Raw genomic sequence first — 12570 nt, forward strand, 5'->3', positions numbered from 1 at the left:
AAGAGAGCCACCGGCGACAGAGCGACAGAAGAGCGACCGCCACTCTTGATTCCTTCACGAAGTCCTTAACTTCGTCCTTGATTTCGTCAGCATCAGAACACCATCAGAATGCTGGCCTGCGACAATATGTTAGACTCACTATATGGCCCCTCAGCTTACTTCTTCGTTCTGCGAAGGACGAAGGACGAAGGACCTATGCTCATGACATCAGCGCTGCTGCTGCCGCGGCCGCTGCTCTGCTCCGAAGCGAATCGAAGCCAGGAATCGCAGCCGGCAGCATCGCAGCATCGCCGCAACATCGGTGCTTCAGTCTCGAAAGGCCTGCTGTGCGTGCAGGGGTTTTCAGCGCGCGACACACACGCGGCGTATACGTAACGCGGCCAAGTAATCAAATCGCCAAAAAAGACGAAACATTTTGTGCGGGCTCTCGCTGTGAAACATCGGGACGCAACACAAAAAATATATATATCGAGTGGTCCAAATGTGTGTGAGTGTTTCGGCCTTTTTCCCCATTTTGTTTCGTTTGCCGGCTGCCGGTTTTACCATCTGCAATGAACCATGCCAAAGGCATTGAACTGTGGCCAGCCTGGCTCTTACTCTGTTGTTGTTGTTTGTTATTATTGTTGTTGTGTGCACTGAGCGAAAATAAGCGAAAGTGGGGAAATTATGCAAAATATTCCTTATTAAAACAGATCTTCTTCATGAAATTTTATTTTAAAATTTTTTAATGGATAAACTGTGTTTTCTTTTAATTTTTACTGAGATCTCAAACCTATTCTTGTGTTAAAGTTATTGCAATAACAATAGTACCATGTATTATTATCACTTATTTATTTAACACATCATTAAATCTTTAAACATTAATCTGAATTACTTAATGTGCTTTTTTAAACAAGGTTATTACAATACAAAATAATACAATAAGTAATTAAAAATCCCTATGTTTCATATTTTATTCGTCAATTTTTCCCTGTGTCGTGTATTTTGTACACACAGTTTTACTAGTTCTGAGTGTGAGTCAAGGACATGTTATTTCGAATGCTGACCCAATTAAAATAAAGTGCCTTCTGCTATTTTTAAACCCTGAGCAGCATATAAATCTAATGTTTAGTATTTCTTCAAAATAATGAAAAAATAGAAATGCTTAATAATTAATATAATTTTGATAAAAATTCAAGACTCATAAATCCTGGTCAAAATTTAATCCCAGTGCCATTGAATGCTTGAATGAGAATCGAAATCGATGCCCATCGAAAAGTCTTAACAAGTGTTGAGGACGGAGGTGGGCTTAACCCTCGCATTGAATGCTTCTGACAGTTTTGGCCGCCTTTCACATTTATTTTTTGTATTTATTTATTCCTTTCTGAGCGGCCGTGTTCACTTGTCTTCTCGAGTGTCGGCAAATTAATTAACATGACAATGACGAAGGTGAATTGCGTATTTTCAAAATGCTCCAATCAGCTTCCGACAAAACATTTCCCCGTTTTAAATGCGCCTGGCTTTTATTTCCTTCTTTTTTTATTATTCTCCATCGTATCGATCCCTGACAAGACTCTCGTATTTTCCGAGGCGTTTACAAGTTTTTAATTAGACCCTTTGACAAATTACCGTGCAGAACACGGCACAATGGTCGGTAATTAAATGTTTATTGTCGTCGATTTTTTGGAGGTTCGAAAAGCGTGATTTCCAGGAGGTTCACGATGGGCGGGCTTAATTGTCGGTTTGGATAATGGTGGATAAGTGAACCACTCAAAAGGGGACTTCATCAGGAGCGAAGTGAAGAGTGGATTGTGATATTAAAGGGATGGAGAAGTACTTGAGACTAAAATTTCTAAAAATTAAGTGGAAGGCAATAGTATAGAGTTGGGTAAAGTAAAATGATTAAATTTTTCGGTACATCAAACATTTGTACAAATGAAACTAGAACCTGGTTCATATTACTAAAAAGTCACTTTATGTTATTCACATTTTATATTAAATCAAGGCTACACCTGAACAAGGATATATAATGCCTATGTTATATTTAAATGAAATAACAGTTTTTTGTCGGAAATATGTAATATTAGATCCTTGTGCTTTTTGTTCTGTAAATGTTATGACAAATTCAATACTTGAACTGGAGCTAATAATTCTAGAGTTAAATAAATAGCAAATATTCCGTAAACTTTCATAATATTATATTTTTTACATAGAGCTTGAAATTTTCGTTTTATTTGTTATTTAATATATTTAAGACAAACTTCTTACTGAAGCTATTTACAGTCACTGAATTTAAGACCAAGTTCTGCAATTTTAAAATACTACAATTTTCTTCTTCCAAGCAATTAAATTCCTAGGAAAATGTTAAAGAATAAAATTTATGCTTCATCCACAACCTCAAATGCTGGACTTGGCTCACCATTTTTGCGTTGAATATTATTTATGGAGTATCGAAATCAATATCACATTAAATTTTCATCCTATTGCTCGTTTCGCTTTTGCTCTGCCCAAGGACTCGCCATGCTTTAAACTTGCTCGCTGGCAACGGGGAGAAGTTTCTTGTCACGCCCCATGCCCCATTCCTACCTTCCATCCCTCCCCCCCCCGAATCTTGTCCCACTCCACCGTAGCTCTCATATTTGTCTAGAGATAGGGGATGAGGAGTTGAACTGCTGCTGCTGCTGCTGATTCTCCTGGTTCAAGTGTAGCCACTTAAACCCTTTTGACAATGTCAGCCATCAGGCTCAGATGATGATGACGATGATGATGGCTGTGGCGATGACGATGACAAAGTGGATGATGATGATGTGGCTCAATTCAAAACAGCCGTCGCACGAGCTTGACAAAAATAAAAAAGGAGCAAATATAAAGGCAGCTTCCATGCATGAGAAAGAACATTAAAAAACGAGAGGAAAAAAGTGGCTAGCTGGTCCAAATATATCCTTGAAATGGCGCTCAAGGAACAGCAGATATGCGGATGATTTCCACTCACTTTAGCTTCACTTGAGCTCCGGTTGCCTTGGCTTTTTGTAAGGCCGAATCGTGGAGATTTTCAAGCATTTGGCTAATTTATTTTGCCAGAGAAAAACTCATTAACTCATACATTTTTTAGGCAAACAATGCACACACGCACACTTTGCTCTCAGAATTTCAAGAGGCAAGTCGGAGGACGAGTGTTTTGCATTAATAATTTATAAATGAATGAATAAAGGGCGCACAGCAGCGGCAGCCAAAGGCAAATACAAATAAAAATAAATAAATAAAAATGGCAATGCGGCATAAAATGTGCCGAGAAGCCGAGTTGAGCCGCCGCCATTCCATACTGTTTTATTTTTTGGTCTGAGTCGAGCCGGAAATGTAACTGCGACGCGTTTATTTTATTGCGTATACGCGGCGCAGCAAAGTAGGCAACAATTTCTGGCCCGCTCTCGATGTGCTCATGTTTGTGTGCGTGTGTGTGTGTTACTGGTGTGCTGTACTCTGTGTGTGAGTGTGTGTTATATGGCCGCCGCAGCAGCGGCTTAACTTATTTTCCACAAAATTAAACCATCAAAAATTTGCCAACAACAATGCTGGGGTAATTTATTTGACTCATGTGCTGCTGTTAGCTCGCCTGTTGTTTGGCCATAGAAAGCCGCAGCAGCAGCAGCAAAAGCAGCAAAAGCAAAGGCAACAGCAAAAGTAGAATATAAAAAGAGCACACACACTTAGATGCACTGGGGGAAAACTCAAGGGGTTCATAAATATATAGAAAGCTACATTTAGCTGTTATTGTATATCTCTTTGATGTCCTAGGAAGTCTACCAAATCCGATTATTTAAATATACAAATTTCAAAGAATATATAGTGCCAAATATTATATATATTTTCTTACAGTGTACAACCAACACTCTCACACAGTCGTAGCCGCTGGCGTTAGTTGTGGCTATGTTGGTGACGCTGCCACAGCCGCAATGGCTGACACGAACACACACACACTATAATTTACACATATAACAGTGCATTTTCTTTAAAGAAAACAATTAAAAATAATGTTTTACTATAATATGTGCAAATAAATACAAAATATATGTTATATGGACCAAATGAAAACATTTAAAATGTAATTACTTTAGAACAAAAGAAAATTTAAACTAAAAATAAATCGAAATAAGTAAATCAACATTAAGAAAGCAAATCAAAATCTTTATCAGCAAATTTAATCGTTGTTATTTTTTGCATTGTTTCACTGTACTCAGTCTTCACCGTACTGCTTACACATACTATAGACTCGGTCCGACTGAGTAACTTGTTCTTTTTTTGCTGTCGAAATTAAATAAACAGAACCGTATCACAAGCAGCTAAACGGCCTCATCCCTTATTCTTTAGACCTCCTCCCTTGCCACGCCCCCCATTACGCCTCCCTTGGATGATGAATTGATGATAATGCCGCGGGGGACTTAGGCAAAATAATGCACAAAACTCGTTGCTGCTTCCTATATACTTATATACATATTTACTGTGTTTTTTCGCCCCACGAACTTGGCTTTGAAAAGAGTTAAGCGTTTATTTATTTACATACATTTTCGGTGCTTTTTTTCTCGGCTCGTGCTCCCCGGCGGGCTCAGTTTATTAAGTCTCAAGTGGTGGATCTCATACTCCGACTTTCTAAGCAAACTTGGCTCACACCATCGTAGAAGGCGTTACACTGGAAATAAATTATGTGCTTGTATACAAAAATATTTGCAAAAATATAGGGACGAATTCTGGATATGGCTAATACTCTTATTTATTTGAATATTAATAGAACTTAAGAGGAATATCATATTAATTTTGGCGTGAAACCTTTCTTATTCTTATGTTCCTTCTTATGCTATAACCCAAAAAAAAACCTTTAGTTAAAAATTAAGCAAAGCTCTTAAGTGGCTCCCGTAAACTCTGCATTAGAAATTATAATATTAGACGTATTTTTAAGTTACCAATACTCTTTTTTATCATTTCGATTTATCGCAGTGTGCTAGACTAAGTCCAACTCTAAGCTGGCATTGTTGCCATTGTCGTTGGCTTAAACACAGCCAATTTCATGCAAAGTTGAATGCGCCCCATCCTGTGTCCCACTCCTGCTCTGCTGGTGACCTGCTCCTGCTCCACGTCCTTGATGGATGACTTTTGACGCCAGCCAACATTTGGCGGCCAATTTGATTTGGTCCGCTCAGGATGGAAATGGGGAGTGGGAGGCCCGAACCTGGTCCTTGGGTTCCTTTGGCTGGGCCTGCAGCGTTCAACTGTCGATTTGTCAGACGTTTGGCGTGCGCCTCGGTGCCAGGCCAAAAGTGACATGGGAAAGCAGCGCAGGCAGACAGAGTCCAAGACCATGGAGCCAAGTAGCCAGCAGTGTATTACAGATTGAGTTTTGAATCGCTGGCATTCCTGTGTGCTGGAGCCAAAGCGATGAGACGGCTCAAGATGAATGTGCTGAGAGTCTGACACAAAACGGAGCGATAATATAGCAACTGGGTCCATTCAAGGCTCAAGACTCAGACTAAGAGCTATTGCTAGCGGTTGATTTGGATCAAAGTGATCTATAAATAAATACTTGAATTAAATAACTATCGATTCTATTAAATTCCTCTCATTTATATATTATAAATCCCAAGACAACTGTGTGAATCACCCTTAAATTGTCACATACTCTGAGATTTATCCTTCCGCTTGCATTTGCTCACTTTGTGGTCGCTCACATGGCACAAAGGACAATCCGCATGACGTATACGCCACATGGGTCACGGGTGTCACGGTAACTGGGGATCTGGGTGCTGGGATTCTGGGATACGGAACCCTGGGAACCCTTCTCCGCATATCTCGTCTCGACTTTAAGCCAAGGCTAAAACAGCCCAAAGCCAGCGTCTGAATGTCGGGCAACGTCGAGACAGACGCTAAATTCCGAGAACGCAACAGTGTACACAAGGAGAAATTACAGGGACATTAAAATAATGATTAAAAAAACATTAATTGCTAAGGAATATGCCAAGAAGTTCACAAACAATTACCTTAGAAACATGCTTACATATTTAATTAAAATTTAATTGTAATGTTTGGTACCCCTTTATATTTCACAGTGCAACCATAAAGCCATAAAACAACAACACGAGTTGCGGAGAAGAGACCAAAAACGATAAATCTTTAGCGTGGATTTCATGCATGTAAGCTAGCAAAAGTCTCTCAGCCAGGAGATGATGCATGTTCCAAGTGCCAGCGGGTTTAATATGCAAACTCCTTAAAGGCGCGCAATTTCCAACAGCAGTGAAAGTGCAGCCGCGGCGTTAATTGGCCCAATAAAATGCAACCAGCCAGGAGGGGCAACTAACGTGGCCATAAATATCATCAGCTAACTGAGCGACGGCGAGCAATGAAACCAGGATTCCCCGGCAAGACAAAGGAAAACCAGCAGGGAAAATCAACGGGAACGACACCCAGCGGGTGGTGCGCCTCATTAAAAGCCCAGCAAACTGGCAGCCAACGGGGGCAGTGCTTCCTGCGCTAAAGATTCCCAACCCGAATCCGAGTGCGACTGCGATTCCAAATCAGAGTCGGAGCCAGCTCCTGCCACACGACTTCCTGCCACTGCTCCAGCTGCTGCTGCTGCTGCTCCCGCCTCCTTGAGCCGAGTACTTCCGCTTCTTATCGCGGCAATGTAAACGCGTTTCCGGCAACGACTCAATCCCAGTCTCATTTCACAGCCCTGGGAAAGGCATTAGACTAGCAGCTCGGCGCTGGATTACAAGTAAATTAGGAGGAGTAAATTGGAAAGGATTTGAAGATGAGCCTGCTGCGCCTGCTTGGAGTCCTGCTGCTGGCTACGCTCCATGGTGAGTACACTCATGGGAAAATCTTTGCATTTCTGTATACATTTGTGTATAGTTTTCGGGGTATTTAACTTACCATTTATATTATTACCAAAACGAGAATATACCATATAAGGGTTTTTTTCATATATAACAAATAATAATATTACTGAAGTTTATAATACACACTTTCTTGTAATAGTAATACATCAATTAAGTTAACGTTTTTAAAGAATTGACACTAAACACACATTTAAAGATACAGCTTAGACCGATATCTCATTCGATAATTTAGCATTGCAATATCTATATTTTGTATGCTTTATCGCATCACATTTTTCTATACATTTATTATTTCTGTGCCATATTTTTCGATATTTAAATATTGATATCGAGGTAATAAAGTTTACGATACTTAAGATATGAATTTAAGTTTTATCGTGTCCGACTTTTGATCGATATACAATGAATTTTAAGAAATTGTTTTAGTTCAAAATATTTAATATCTCCTCGATCCTCCTCCAATTAAGAGTTTAAAAACAAATAGTTTTCAACTTTTCTTTCAAATGTTGTTACCTGAAAGACTTACCTTAAATTTACTCCCAGTTGAAACCCACAATTGTGAGATTTTCGCAACGTGCAGATCAAATAGTTACCCGAAATTTATGAACCCGATTAACGATAAACCCAACGAGTCTCCACCAGTCCCTACCAGCTTCTACCCAAAAGTGTCATAAACGCTTGGCTATCGCCTGCGAGCTGCGATTTATTTGCGCTCGCAATTTATTTGCACAACTATTTACGAGCGCGGAATCGCCCCTGGCAGTCATAATAACACCAGCAACAATTCAATAAATGTTGCAATTTGCATCGACAACAACAATAAATTTATCTTAAATGAACAAACATTTTTCTTGCAGCTTTGCCGCCTGGCTGGCAAATAAAATGCGATATGCCAGGGGCTTATCGATGCCACAAAAGGCTGCCGGCAACAACAATAAGCACGAGTAATAACCAAAGCTGCACACAAATTACACTATGGGAGAACCCTCGACGGCACTCACAATGCATTTCAATTTGTTAAAACACTCATTCATTCACTCACTCACTCACTGACTCACTGACTCGCATCCACACTCCGCAAAAAGATTCAATAAAAATGGTTGTAAAACAAAAAAAAAGGATATAGACAGACCGGCAAATTTTCAGCATGTAAATTACGGAATTTTGTCAAGCATATTCGTCCAAATAGTACACATGTGTGGGTGTGTGTGATGTGCACTCAGGATATTCACATTTGGCTTTGAAGTTTTTGGTAACAAAATAAAAAAAAAAAAAACAGAGCAAAGGGTCAGAAGGAGAGATAGATTGATATCCAATCGAAATATTTATCTGAAACATTCCGATTAAATTGCAAGATAATCTTCAGGCAAAATGTACAAAGAATTTCCATTCGGTTTTGCTTCACCAAATCAAAAATGACAATTTATTGACAACTATGCAGTTTTAGGGAAATAATTGTTATTTTCAAAAAAGAAAATCAAATTTAGACGAAACTAGAAGCTTGTTAATTACCATTTGAAAATTATATTTCACAAGGGGTAAAAATATCTATTGCTCCATCATAGAATTTTATATACAATACATTTTTTTTCAGTCAACTTTGCCTTGGATTAAGCATAATATAACGAATATTAATGGCATTAAATAAGCCAAATGCAAAGAGATTTTTTTTGCTGGTGATTATATGGCCCAATACGCTGTGTCTGCACCCGGGAACCAATATCAAAATATTTGCATGTCGAATAAAGTATTTTGATTCCTCTTGGCTCAATAAAAATATATGTCAAATGCAAATTATGCACATAAATACGAGTAAATATATGAATCAACAAATAAATATGTCGCATAAAGCAGAGCATCGAGTGTGTGCGCTCGGCACCCGCATCTTTGTGTAAAAGTCAATTTGCTGAAAGTCGAAGCTCGCAACTCGCAACTCGCAACTTGCAACTGGAGGGTTGAGGAGTCGTCTCTCGATTGCCATAAACATGGCGAAATGTGCGTGAGACCGCAGCGCCGCAGCCAACGCCATCTGCGAATAAATAAAAATAAAAATAAATATCGAGCGCGAGAGCGGAAAATGCAAAATAATTGCATATTTATGTACGCCCCGGCCACCGAGCCAAAAGGAGCGGGAAAGGCCCGGCTGCAGTCATAAATCCCGAGCGGCCTGCTCGCTTTTAATTCTCGCACGGCCAGATTCCTGCCAGAATCCCAGAAATGCGCAAATGTCTGACTGCTCGTAATATTGCGAATTCACCGGACCCAGACACGGCCGTCAAATTTCGCGGCTGGGGGCGTAAATTATTTTCAATTAAATATTTGTGCAGTTTCAGATTTTCACTTGGCAGCCCCAGCAAATTCATCATCTCGCTAAGGGCAGTGTTAAGGAGCAACTGGGATTATTCAGACTTAATTATGAAGCCAACAAGGTTATTAAAAGCATTAAATGTACAGTATTAAAGATACAAGATACAACAGTAATCTATTTTTTGCAGGAGATTTATTGAGATTTAAAACTTTAGTCTGTATCTTTTACAGAATAAAATAAGTTTATTTGACAACATTTTTCAAAAACCAAAACATGAATTATTGCATTAGTTTAATCGAATTTAATGGTTATTTATTTGCTTGAGGTTGCGGCTTAAACTTTTTATTTTAAATTTCAATAGATACATATTTATAAAAGCTAGGACACCCGATCTTAAATCTTGAGAAAAGACTCCTGCAATTAGCAGTTGATTGCGCAATAAAGTCCCCTACTTATTTTTCCTTATCCTGAAACACAAAGCCAATGAAATTAACTAAAAATCAGTCAAGAGCATGAATGGGAGCATTTTATCTGGTCCGCTTGTCTTTCGACCATTATCTTTGCGCATTGTGCGGCGGAAGAGGAAGCGCGTTTGATGATAATGATAATCATAATAATAATAATAATAATGCCAACACTTGGCCATTGTTTTAGACCAAAAAGCAAAAGCAGCAGCAGTAGCAGCAGCAACAAGATGACACTTTAATAGCACAAATGCGGAACTAAACAAAACCAAAATCAGGGAAACTGGGTGTGGAAGGCGACTCCCGCCAGCTGTCATAATGAAACTGTCAAGGACAATGGGTGGGCCAACGGAAATACAAAGTGTACGTGTGCCCCACTGAAAACACCACCACCACTCCCCTCTGTCCTGCCACCCAGTTTCCCGCCATCCGCCGCCACTTTCCGGTTTTCGGCGATAAAAGCGACAAACGAAATTCTGTCTGACGGGGCAGAGGCCATTTATAAGAGCATCAGTTACAATAACACTGCAGGACGGCCATGGGCGGTGGCGACTAGCGACTGGGATGGGCGTGGCCCTCACAATAGCCGGGTCCCATTGTCATAAATTAAAAATGAGGAAGTGTATGAAAATAAACAAAAAGCCCAACGGCCCGGCCAGCAAGCCACAGCAGAAATACAAAAAGCGTTGATAAATAAATTTCTAACAAAACCCACAGCTTTCAGATAGAAAGGGAGAAATCTTAAAAATCTAAACTGAAACTGAGGCCAAGAAATGGCAGAATATCATTGGCATTAACCAGGTCAAGAGTTGACACACAAGACAAAGATTTCAAAGCTATTTAATTACTCTTTGTTGCATGCATTTTCAAATATACTCCAAAACATAGAGAATAATATAACTTTCTTAACTTAAAATGTAGCCAGGACAATGACTCTAACTATTATCCTTCGTCAGAAATTTAAATGCAGACATTTAAGTACTCATTATATAGAATTCCTAGACTTAAAGCTTTTCTGCAGTTTAGGGCGAAAACAGAATTCAACGCGTGCCGCACATTTCGCAGGAAGCACTTTATGTGTCGCAGCACTCACCCACTTCCCTACCATTTCCCGGTCAATTCCTTACGTGCCACTGCAACAGCAGCAACATCGCAGCAACATTGGCCAAAAGGCTCTGGGGAGCAGTGGCCAACAGCAAGGTCCAAAGCCGCAGCGGCTTTGATGGAATTTGCGAAAATACTGCACGAGCACGAGTCTAGCCCCAAACAAATAAGTACATTTTGCGGGGCAAGTCGACTAGGAGATGCTCTTAAGTCTTTAAAATTAACTGAGATCTTAAATTAAATTGTTATGGTTTAGTTCAGCCTCAAACAGGCTAGTTTTATGGAACTTCAAAGAAGAGAACTTAGCTGTCTTTTAAAAATCCCTAAGCTCTAATTAACTAAAAGTTTGAAAAGGCAAGAATTTATTGATTTTTGCGTAGCAAGTCCTAAAAGTTTTCCCAGAAATTGTAATTTAGAGCCACAATTTATTCATTTGATAAACTCCTACTCAGTCCCAAGGTAAACGCTTTAATACCCCGCAGCTCAGATAAGCCAGACCGCTTTTAAAGAGGAGCTGCTATATAGGGTTGGATCCCGCACTCTACCCTCCACCACGTCCATTCGACGACAGTTTCCGCTCTGCTTTTAAACCCCAACCGTTTTGGCCATATCCCAACGTTTTATTTTATATTATATACAACATTTTTGCTTCTATTTTTTGTGGCTTATTTGGCTCGCACGACACGTCCATTTTTAGTTTTCGGCTTGGGTGCAGATTCTCGTTGGGCTTTATTTCTGGCTTTCGGCATTTGTTTAAATTAAAGATTATGCACAAGTGAAAAAGTGGCCGGATGAACGTGAGGCAGGGCGGGTGGTCTATTTGAAATTTAAATAAGGGAACAAAGCGTCGACCTTGGGCCACGTGGCGTATGATGGATTTGGTACCTGGTGACGTCAATTTCAGCAAAAATCTTTCGTTGGCGTTGCCCAACTCTCTCTCTCTCTCTCTCTCTCGTGGCGTGTAAACAAGCAAATTACTTTCAATTGCACCAAGTACAATGGGCACAATAACTATAATCGTAATAAGCCACTTAGCACTCGGTCTCTGCACTTGCCCAGCCTTTGCATGTAACATACATATATTTATAATTCAGACTCATATTGTTAATTCTTTGGGTACCCCTTTATAAACCCCTTTTCCCCCGGCTAGGGGAGCTGCCATAAAAGCATCATAAACATTTTACAGCAGTTGCTGCAGTTGCTGCAGGAAACGGAAACAGTGCTGCCCCTGTCCCTGTCCCTGGCACCATACCTTCTTCTTCCTGGTCGCACCCCCGTAATTGCAGCCAGCAGCCATTTCGCATTTCACATTTTGGCCTAGTCCCGGAAAAGCGAGGAAAAGCGGGTTGCCGGGAATTAGGATGGCTTTATCGTTGGATGGATAGCCGGGTTTTTAAGCTTTTAAGCTGGCTATTTTATTTATACCATTCAAGTGCTTCAAATATCAAATATCTAATGCAAAGAAATCGAATTCTTACTTGTTTCCTAAAACAAGAAAACGTTTTAAACAAACGCAAAAATATTTTATTAAAATTATTTATATATATTCTAATTTTTACTAATTCTTCTTCTTTTCAAGCTTCTGCTTTAATGTTTCCTTTCTTGGACATTTATTTCATATCTTTTCAAATGTTATGATGTGGGTAAGGGATGTTTTAAGCTCTTAAGCTGGCTATTTAATTTTTCCTTAAGACTTTTATTGTAGATCTTAAATTTATAGAGTGTGTTCAAGGGATTTAGAAAATGTTTAAACTGTGCCTTTTTTTAACAAATGAATATTTAAGAACGATTGAATGAAAGCCAAAGACTTCTTTTATTGAGTTTTTGA

At 39.5% G+C, this 12570-nt stretch overlaps 1 protein-coding gene across 1 annotated transcript in view; it reads left to right on the forward strand.

The window, feature by feature from the left end:
- The first annotated feature begins 248 nt into the window (after nt 1-248).
- The window catches only part of beat-Vc (beaten path Vc), a 49120-nt gene continuing 36798 nt past the window's right edge, over nt 249-12570 (forward strand). Inside the window, exons 1-2 of the mRNA XM_020957307.2 lie at nt 249-487; nt 6078-6827. Coding sequence (XP_020812966.2) covers nt 6779-6827 — 49 coding nt within the window. The 5' untranslated portion in view covers nt 249-487; nt 6078-6778. The remainder of the gene's footprint in view (nt 488-6077; nt 6828-12570) is intronic.

Source organism: Drosophila serrata, unplaced genomic scaffold (genome assembly GCF_035046125.1).
Source record: "Drosophila serrata isolate PLE 108 unplaced genomic scaffold, ASM3504612v1 contig_78, whole genome shotgun sequence".
In the NCBI taxonomy this organism is placed as follows: Eukaryota; Metazoa; Arthropoda; class Insecta; order Diptera; family Drosophilidae; genus Drosophila; species Drosophila serrata.